We start from the raw sequence: 10658 nt of genomic DNA, 5'->3' as shown, positions 1-10658 counted from the left end.
CTCACCCAGTTATGGCAGATGGCCCCGCCCCTACCTGAGCCTGGTTCTGCCGGAGGCATCTTCCTGTTAAAAGCGAGTTTTTCCTTCCTACCGTTGCCAATGTGCTTGCTCAAAAGGGGTCATGTGACTGGTGGTGCTTTGTCTATTGTGTGGGGTCTTTTCCTTAGAATATAAAGTGCCTTGAGGCAACTCTGTTGTTGTGATTTGGCGCTGTATGAATAAAATTCAATTGAACTGAACAAAATTAAGTTGTATTCACTGTGTGTGTGTGAATTATGTCTTATGTCTTCGCTAATAAAGCAGGCTGGATCACCTGTGGAGATACTTTACTAATAAAGCTCACTGGGCTTGATTTTCCAGTCCTCTGATGTCTACGAAAGATATCAACACAACCATGATGATGATTTGTTGTAAATAGAGATCAGTCATGGAAGAGTCAATAGTTATTTTATTATGGGCTGATCAATAGTTATGGACATATAATCATCTCTCTACAATACAACATAAGATCATAAGAGCATGACAGACCACTTCAACAGAATTTCATATTTTAGAAAATCAATAAATAAGATCATAAATAAACCAAATACATGTTTTCAACTTAGATATAGATTCGTAAGTACTAATATTGTGTCTGCATGCGTTATGAAACACCCTTATCATTTTCTGTACAAACACCAGAAATCGGTTGCAGGGATAAGTAGAGAGTTAATTTACAGAATGACCCAATGAGGCTACCAGACCGTACAGAGGGAAGGCCCAACATAGAAAACAAGAGACTCAGGAAGCACTTTATAGAGACCTTGCATCCAATGTATCTTTGACATGGTTTTATATATATACAAATGATACACATCCAAATTTCGAATGCACACACACACACACACACACACACACACACACACACACACACACACACACACACACACACACACACACACACAGACTGTGATTAACAGATCAACATGTCTGGGAGACCCTGATTTTAAAAATGACCTGTTCTTTCCCGTTCCTTCCTGAGGAAAAACGCAGAGAATCAGGGAGCTCAAATCCGCCACTGGTTGGAGTTGCAGAGATGTTCAGCATCAGTATATCTAAAGTTGAATGAATGTCCAGAACTATTAAAAAACTAAAAAGATACATAAAACAGAAATTGCTAAATCTTTATTTCTTTTCCCATTTAATTCTATATTCTGCTACTTGGCCACACTGTATAGAGAAAAAAATTCAATGACAATCAACTCTTTAAACTCTTTTAAAAATAAAGGTATTTTCAATTTCTTTAGTAAAATTCAACTAAATATTTACAGAATAGGAGTCATCAGTCCTATTTGATTCTAATCTGACTTTTCAGGTCACTCGGTCCTGCTCCTACCACCTGAGGAATATCACTTTCTTTACATTTATGATTCATGGGTTTATTTCATTCTTTTAACAAACCAGAATTATTATATCTGAGGGTTTTTTCTAATTAACGTTTATTTCATTCTAACTTAGTTCCCAGTTTGTCTTAATTGCTTGAAAATATTTGGGTTTATTGTTTCTATTTGTCTGGGTCTTAATTTTAGTCTTCCTAATTATTATTGTATGCCAGGCACATATCAGAAACAAGATTTTAGAAAATCAAAATAGGTGTTACAATAAAAACACAGAGAATTTTTAAAGTGGTGACTCACTCTTATAGAGTCTTAGCAAACACATCCATCAAAGTCTCATCAGGCAAGCTGTGATATCATTTGACCAAACTAACAAATATTAATACTTCTTCTGTATTATTTATTCCATTTTAGTTCATTCATTTTTTTGCAGATCTATTTTCAGTTTTTAGTACGTTAAATATAAAACCCTTTACCAGATATCAACCACAAATCAATAAATAGATTCTAAACTGTTCAGAATGTCTGGCTCCACAATGCATTTTGGAACTGCTGTGCATACAAACCAGAGTGCAGCGAGCGCTCCTCACCAGCAACCAGGGAGCTGCTCCCACTTCACGCTTAAAGACAATTTGCTGCACTCCTCAGTTGTAGAATGACCTGCCTGAGCAACTCCAGCACGCTTTCTTTCCTGTTAGAGAATCATTAAAATCATTGGATCTTCTTGTGAATTTTAATATATAGCTTTGACCTGCTAATTTGCACTGCTCTCGAGTGGTTGTCATTATTGAAATTAACTTGTACTGCCAGTGAGTTAGTGCAATGTTAGCAAATCAGTCACAGAACATTCTCCTCTTGTTTGTCATGTCTGTTTGTCACAGATACAACAAAACAGAGATATTTTCTTTACATTTTCTCTGGCAGCCCTGATCTTCCACAGCTCTTTAACATTTTTGTTTTTATCACTTTTAATAATCTTAGTTTAGCTTTTATTTAGCAGTCATTTCTGCATGTCCAACCAACACTTTAATTTGAGAAACGTGCAAATTTTAATACAGGACATTAAAAATGTATGTCTCCCTGCTTCCTGCTCACATTTGTGTCATGTTGTCCGCACTCAACACGTCTCCCCAAACTCACAGACAGTAAGCTTGCTACTGGAATACAAAAGAAATGATTCTGTAAATGCAAAAACCAAAAATCCAAAGCATATTCAATCTGCAGTGGTATGGCCCTTTCATCTTGATAAGAAAGGTGTTTTACGCTGAATATGGCTCACTGTCATTATCATTAAAACACAGAGGTAATCAAATCCTGTACAAAATTACGTTCCTTCACCACACACGCTAACACACACACCTCATCATTACAAAAGAAGAAAATAATACAGAATACTTTCATTAACAACACTTCATCATTATTATCTTAGAATCATCTGCAGAATTCTCTGAATCCTACTGATGATTTCCAGATTGTTGAAGAAATGAATGGCAGTTTGTTAATAGATACATGTTGGTATACATAGCAGTTGTAGTAGTATAAATGTCATTATCACAGTTTAACAACATGAAGTGGCTCAGAGAGAATCAGCTTGGCCCTAAACATTTTCCTTTGTCACTGATGAAGCAGCTTCTTAGCCAAGAAGTCAAATCTAAGACCCAGATGAAATTGGAATGTCTTCTCATTTTAGTACCCAGGTCAAAATGTCTCATTATGTGTAAGCAGTAACAGGCAGCAACTTCACGTCAGTACTGAGTTATTTCTGTTGAAGGAGAAGTCTGCAAAAATGTGATCAGCCCAAACATACTGAACTTAATAAGCTTCAATCTGGTTTTTCTGGGTACTCCAAGACTTTGGCACACTGACATATTTTAATTCCAAAGAGACAAAATCAGAATCAAAGCAACGTGGATTCAAACCTTTACCCATTAGTATCAGACAGTGTCTCTTTGTTAACACCACCAAACGATGTGTTTTTAACGAGCCCAAACTACGATAAACCTGATGACATCATCAGGGTTATGATGCATTTCACCAAACTTTAAGAAAAGTATTCATAAGGTGCAATTACACACAAAGTCTCTGTAATCAGGCAAACTGAAATGCATTTGGCAAAACCCATTAGATGGAATTCAACCGCTGACTGTGAATTCTCTCCCGAAGCTTCCAGACGTAGAAGACAAATTTATTGAGCGCAGCTGGAACCATCTGTTTCAAATATCTGATGTAAAGATAGCAAATTTAAAAAAGGGCATAGAGGGCTTCATGATAAGGTGTGAAAATATGTTTCTTTCTCTTGATTCCAACTATTGTCTGTACTTTTCCTCATCCTGTTGGCTAACAAGGGCTAATATTTGAGTTGCTAATGCAGCTGAATTCACAAGTACTTTCACTTTGCATATGGTGCAAATGCCCCATTGAACTCAACTTGGGGCACCAAAAGGTGAGCAAACAGCTTTTCATGAATGAAGTAGCTGCTAGCTGCTTCTGAGAGTTTCATGACAGAATCAAATGGCTTACCACCTCTCTTCAACCCTCAAATTACAAACTTCTATTTTAGTTTTGCAACTATAATCCAACAAGAATATTTTACATTGTAGATTATTAACCAACCGAATCATAATTTCTGCTTCTGGCATGAATTTGTTGTGTTTTGTAGTCAGAATCACATGCAATAAAGTTTACTTTATGGCCTGGTAACACAAGCTAGAGCGTTAACATCCCACACAAGATCACTGGCTGTCAAATTTTTCTATTAGTCATACACTTGAACTTTGTTTTCACTCACTGTTTGACCAGGCACTAAACCTACTTAGCTACTTGGCTATTTTAGGAAAAGATAATAGTTGTGGTTAAAATAAAATATATATGGCTATCACTGGATGGCTACTGAAAACTAAATTTTGAGCCCCTTCTGTCCAAAAACGTATGATACATTTTTGAACAGCTCAGGTAAGCTTATATCAATGTCATTATTGGTTTTAACCCAAATAAATTTCAGTATTTTACCTCAGTGAATGTAAACAAATGTAAAGGGTGATCAGCTGAACACTTTTAGTGCATAACTACTGTGGCTTTACTTCAGCTTCAAATCATGGCAAGGTCATCTGTTACAGTTGAGGTTAGAAGTTTGCATAAACTCCTCATGGGCATAAATGTAATGGAAATTTTGAGCTTTTCATGATCACAATTCTTTCTTTTTTCTACTGTTCTTTCTTTTCCGGAATTATTTTAGAAAACTAAAAAAAGAATTGAGTGCACAAGTTTGAATTTATTTTGATTTTTTTGTTTTCTCTAATCCAGACAGGGTCATGGTACTGATTGGAAGGTTGGTGGTTCAATCCCTGGCTACTCCAGTCTCATGTCTAAGCATCCTTGGGCAGGATGCTGTCTGATGCTGTCTAATGTGTGTATGAATGTAACATAGAAATCACTTGTATGTAGACGTAGATGATGTGGTAAGTTGTATAAAGTGCTTTAAGTGTTCAAGTAGAGTAGAAAAGTGCTAAGAACCCGTCCACTTACATATCAACTTCTCATTAGTGATCATGTCTGACAGTGGTAGTTGTTCTTTGAAGCATAAACATTATTTTCCAGCACCTACTGGATTGATGAATAGTTAGAGCAATGGTAAAGTCTAAGGAACTCAGTGAAGATCTAAGGAGAATTATAAATTTATACAAGTTGGAAAATCTGTTAAAACTATTTCTAAACCACTACAGTTTCCAAATCATCAGTTCAAACAACTGTACACGAGTACAAGTTATTCAGATGTGTTACCACCTTCACCCTCAAATGAGAGGAAATTACTCAGGATGTTCAGGAACAACCCAGGAACCACTCAGGCTCAAGCCTGGCATGAGCTGTAAACTGCTGGAACACCAGCGTCACTGTCCATGGTAAAGTGTGTTTTAAATAGCTGGGGATCAAAGGCTACTGACCAAGCAAAAAGTCTACTCTCCAAAATTGAAACCTTCAAGCTTGACTGAAATTTGCAGTTGCCCAAATGGAAAACCTTCTGGTGAACGTGGCCAGGGAGACATTAGCTGAGCAATCTGGCCACAATAACGAGAGCTATGCTTGGAGGAGTAAAGGTGATGCTTGCAGCGTTAATAACACTGTACCAGCTGTTAAGCATGGTGGTGGCAGCATCATGCTGCCAGTGGTACATTGCACAAAGTGGATGGAATAATGGAGGACAACCTCCAAACCTCAACTTCAACTCGAACCAACAGCTAGATGGGTGAAAAAAAGACAATGATCCCAAACACAAATCAAAACTTTTTGGAATAGATAAAGCAGGAAAACATTAAGATTCTGGAATGGTCTTCCCAAATCCCTGGACTCGAACCCTACTGTAAATGTGTGGACTAACTGATTAACTCATTTAAATGAACTTTTCCAATTCTGCCAAGAGCAGTACTCAAACATCATCAAACATTGTTTATGAGTACCAAAAGCGTCTGGTCGAGGTGCAGCTTGCTAAGGGGACATTTAACCAAATAACACGTAGGAGTACGCGTTTGAGGTTGCATGTATAATTTTGACCCTGTGTGGATGAAAGAAAATCCAAAATAAACTCAAACTTGTTTTTTAAGTCCATTAAAGATGCATGTGGCACGGGCCACCCTGGAAAAAGAACAGTTAAAAGAAATGAGTAAAAGCCCCAAATTACTGTGATATTCATGCCCATGATGAGTGTCAGTAAACGTCTGACCACAACTGTATGTACTGTATCTCTCTCAGCACCATCAATGCACTCTGCCCAACACTGTTTCAGTACCTGGTAAAAGACAAATCACCTTGAAAGCCAACAAGGAGAAACAAACTAAAGTCAAACCAAAGAAAGGGAGGATTTGCAAACCTGTGCACAGGTGGTGATACAAACACTTTTATGACACACTGCTGCCTTTCTGACAGTATGAGCACTTAATAATTCATGTGAAGGCTTTCTGCTTACACAAGAAGCATTAAAATAAAATTCTGTTTATTTATAAGTTGGTTTTTTTGTTGTTGTTTTGGTCAGCACAGCATTGAACTGCAGAGACAGAGCAACCATGTCAGACAGGCTTGAAACTACTCAAATATGGAAAAGCTCCAGTGAAGTTGTCTGAAGGCTTGTGTTAGCAGTGTCTCTGTCTCTGTTTGTCCACTGAAGGATGTCCAAACTATAAAATTGTATTGAAATTTGCAAAATAACAGAGATCTTCTTAAACCATTTCAGTCATTTTTAAGAGGGTTCATCTAGAGGAAGGAAATACTAGTTGATAATTATGTGGAGATGGAGAGGAAGATGAACAATCGTGATCACGGCATTCTCCAGAGGGGGGAGTGATACGCTGTTTTATACGACACCAGTCTGCAGTGTTCATTCAGCCACAAGACCAAAGAAATTGCCTGTGAGCACTCATGTGTTCATTATGTATGAGTGGCATGTGAAGTATTTTCATGTCACACAAGATTATTATTACTTCTGTGTGTTTATGTAAGATTGTCCATCACTTCTGTGCAGTACTCATTTGTACAAGTTAAAAAGGCATTTAAAAGACACCTGTATGATCTGACCAAATCTGTTCAGCTGATAACCCCAAACAATTAAAAGAATGAACGTTTGGATTTCATAGCGTCACCATTCAGCGGTGCAGATTTCAGGGATCTGACCCCATGCCTTCCCGTCTCCTGTGTGGGATCTACAGAGGCTACAAAAACACAAGTAAAAAACATAAAAGGTGCTAGAATGAGTTTTTCTGTCCCTGGTTACTATTGCAATGCAACATGGCAACAAACAGCATAACCACAGTTACTTCACCCACTGGATTTTGGGCTACCCTTATGAAACCAATCACCACCTTTGTTACTTTGGAGTCAGGAGTGATCGTATTTGAGCAAGTGTCTGTGTGAGGCCTAATATGAACTACCTGATTCAGCAAGTCCTTTCAAAAGTGATAAAATTAGCTAATATACCATGATAACTTTTGGAGAAATTTATTTAAGGGATTTAATGAGAGGAGTTGACACATTTTGAACACGAGTCTAGTGGAGCTAAAGATTAGGTTGGCTGATTTCATTTTTGTGACCTGGAAAGCACAGCCACTCATTTATAGACAGTGCATGAACGTGCTATACCCCGTGGAAGAAGACCTGCTTCCTCTGTAGATATGTAAACTTGTTAAGTCAAACTCGTGTTATGGTTCAACACCTGATTATGAGATAGATCCCACCTGTGAAACTCCAGTCAGGAGAGTGTTCCCTACTATACACTCACTCTGTGAAAACTGATGAATATAAACTGAAATTTTAAAACCAATTTTGGGGTGTCTGCCATGTAGCTGCTGTAAAGAATGTTTAAACATGACCGAGTTTGGACCATGTGGACCATGAGTTTGGATCCAGAGGAAGCATGGTTACATTTACAGGTAACTAAATCAGTCAGGAGACAGGTGAGCATTGGGAAAGGGCACATGTTCCATCAATGTTCCAGCTCTATTTATCCTCAGAGTGCATTGTGCATAATGAAATAATATATCCAGATGCGTCTAAACCCTTTTCCTTTGTGTGGACAACCATACATTTGTTGTGTTCTGTGTGAATGGTGTGTACTGCGTGTCAACCCTGTGTGGCTCTGGCAGTGTCCTCATAGCCTTGTCTGAGCCTCAGGGATGTAGATCTCGATGCTGTCAGCGCTCTCTGTAGCTGAGTTTTGTCGTACAGATGCTGCTCTCTTGGCGGCCATCAGGCGCTTCCTGGCCTCCTGCCGCTGTTTCTCTGAGCTTTCCAGTGAGCGGTCTCTGGCCAGAGGGGGGTGATGATGGGGCCCCTTGGGTGGCTTTTTTGGCACTGGAGGTGGGAGCCGCCTCTCCTGGGAGGGGGATGGTAGGAGGGAAGGGCAGAACATTTCAGGAAAAAGACATACTTATTTGTGTGTGTGTGTGTGTGTGTGTGTGTGTGTGCGTGCGTGCGTGCGTGTGTGTGTGCGTGCGTGCGTGCGTGCGTGCGTGCGTGCGTGCGTGCGTGTGTGTGTGTGCGTGCGTGCTAATGTATGCCTAGGAATGAGAATGAGTTAAGATGACTTCCATTCTGTAGAATTCTGCATGAGTCACCCACTGATTATCAGAATCTTTCCATTTTCTCTTTCAAATAAGGTTTTTTGGTTGCTGTGTAACAATCTATATGCTTGAAGACAGCTGAAGTCATACCTCTGACAGAGACATGTATTTGTCTGAACAAACAAGGCTTTGGCATGATTGTAAGCTAGATATGTTCAAGTGAGAAAGGGTCCTTTTGTCTGTGTGCATGCATCTTTCCTATCTATCATGTGGCAAGGACTGCTCCTGCACATATGACATTTTCTTTATTTCCTTGCAGGACTGATATAGCTCCAATTTATTCAATATTTAGATTCCACTCTATGGCACCATAAATGTCCTGAAATAATTATTTTATAGCTCTGTGCTTCAGTCTTTTCTCTTCATTTTTACACTTCCTGCTGATCCCAGCTATTAAAATGCGAGTACCGTCTCATTTTAATTGCTAAAAATATGAACTGAAGGCGGGCTTGAAAACAAAACTTTCGACAATTTTGCTAAAATTATTGCTGCTCTTTAAGCTAGCTAAATTACAAAAATCATATAATTGAAATGATACAGTTAATGATGGCAAAGGCAAAAAACGTTCCCTTTTTGAACGTGGTCGGGTTGTTGAACTGCATAAGCAGTGAGGTGGGACGCAGTAAGACAGTCATTTGGACTTTTTTAAATGATCCTGGTGGCTAAAAAGTCAAGTGGAAGACCCCAAAAAATGTCTCAGCACTGAGCCAGACAATATAATTGGCTGTCCATCAAGGCATTGGACGATCCTCGACCCAAATTAAGGCCGTTACTGGTGCAGCCCCATAACCATCAGACTGCATTTGAGACTGAAGGGCTTCAAAAACAAAACAAGGCCTCGTCTCCCTGAACGCCACACAACTGACCCTTTGCACCAAACATGGGACACTGAAAGGTGGAGGAAAGTTTTATTCTCTGATGAGAAAAAACGTAACCTTGATGGTCCTGATGGTTTCCAACGTTACTGGGACGACAAGCAGATCCCACCTGAGATGTTTTCTACACGCCACAGTGGACGGGGGTGCCATAATGGTCTGGGGTGCTTTTCCTTCAGTGGAGCAATGGAGTTCAGGGGTGCAGGGGCGTCAAACGGCCACTGGCTATGTCCAGATGTTGCAGAGCATCCCTCATGACTGAGGGCCCTCGTCTGTGTGGTAACAACTGGGTTTTTCAAAAGGACAGTGCTACAGTGCACAATCCCCGCTGGACAAGGGACTTCTTCCAGGAGAATAATATCACCCTGCATGTTCCCCTGATCTAAATCCAATTGAGAACAGTAGATGCCCTTCGTGCGGCCGTCTTCACCACTCACTTCATGGAAAAGCTTGCATCAAGCATGCCGCAACAAATTTCCAAGTGCTCAACAATAACGGTGGAGCTACTCATTACAGAGTTCATGTTTGGAACTTTGATTTCTGTTTGGGGGGGGGGGGGGGGCTTACAGGTTTTTTGGAGGTGTGGGCCTAACCTTTTGATCAGCTGTAAAACAGCCTGTTCCAGTTTTAGTGTTGTTTTCAATAAATTGCAGGCTCAAAAAATGTTTTGCTCCCATTTCTTCTTGTTGCATGTTGAAGCTCTACTTGGAACCTTGTTAAGATCCAACCATGCAAAATATGATTTTTGGCCATTTCTTAAGTGGTCTTAAACTTTTGATCAGGACTGTACTAACTAAATGGAAAGATATGCAAATAAAAATCTGCTATTGATTGAAGTAACAGAAGAATGAGAAGACTTGCTGTGTACATTGGAAATAAAATATTTGAATTATACTTCAATCATAAAGGGTTAGCCTGAGCTTCATTTCCTTATAAATGCACCTACTGTGAACTGGTGTGTAGCAGTTTGATGTCCTGTAAAATGTTTTAGCCACACAACAAACAAAGCAAAAAGCCACAGACAGGAAGGTGGCTGTAAGTGAAAGAAGGAAGCAAGAGCAGAGAGCAGCATGGATAGATGGATGGAAAGACAGACATGATGAATCCTAGGAGGCCCACAGGGGTCAAGGCCTTGTGCTGTTGGCATTGCTCTTATGTTGACTGATGTTTGCAAGCACCTTCACTGTCAATACACACACAAAAAAACACACACAAGAAAGAAAAAGACAACAATGAGAGCAAATTAAAAAGCCAGTTAATATTCACAATGATGCTGAACATCTGCAACATTTACAGATCCA

At 39.4% G+C, this 10658-nt stretch overlaps 1 protein-coding gene across 4 annotated transcripts in view; it reads right to left on the bottom strand.

Moving 5' to 3' along the window:
• Positions 1–431: 431 nt before the first annotated feature.
• LOC147309152 (disks large-associated protein 1-like) overlaps positions 432–10658 on the bottom strand; it is a 168637-nt gene continuing 158410 nt past the window's right edge. For all 4 annotated transcript variants that reach the window (XM_086270641.1, XM_086270640.1, XM_086270643.1 and 1 more), the window contains one exon: positions 432–8235. In XM_086270641.1, the coding sequence (XP_086126767.1) occupies positions 8011–8235 (225 nt within the window). In that variant the 3' untranslated portion in view covers positions 432–8010. The remainder of the gene's footprint in view (positions 8236–10658) is intronic.

This window comes from Aulonocara sp. 'chitande type north' Nkhata Bay, linkage group LG18, assembly GCF_057382095.1.
Source record: "Aulonocara sp. 'chitande type north' Nkhata Bay isolate Kocher_YH1m ecotype deep benthic linkage group LG18, A_spYH_male_GT1.1, whole genome shotgun sequence".
Taxonomy (NCBI): Eukaryota; Metazoa; Chordata; class Actinopteri; order Cichliformes; family Cichlidae; genus Aulonocara; species Aulonocara sp. 'chitande type north' Nkhata Bay.
Note: the sequence above shows the minus strand (reverse complement) of the source record. Positions and strands in the feature narration are given on the sequence as shown.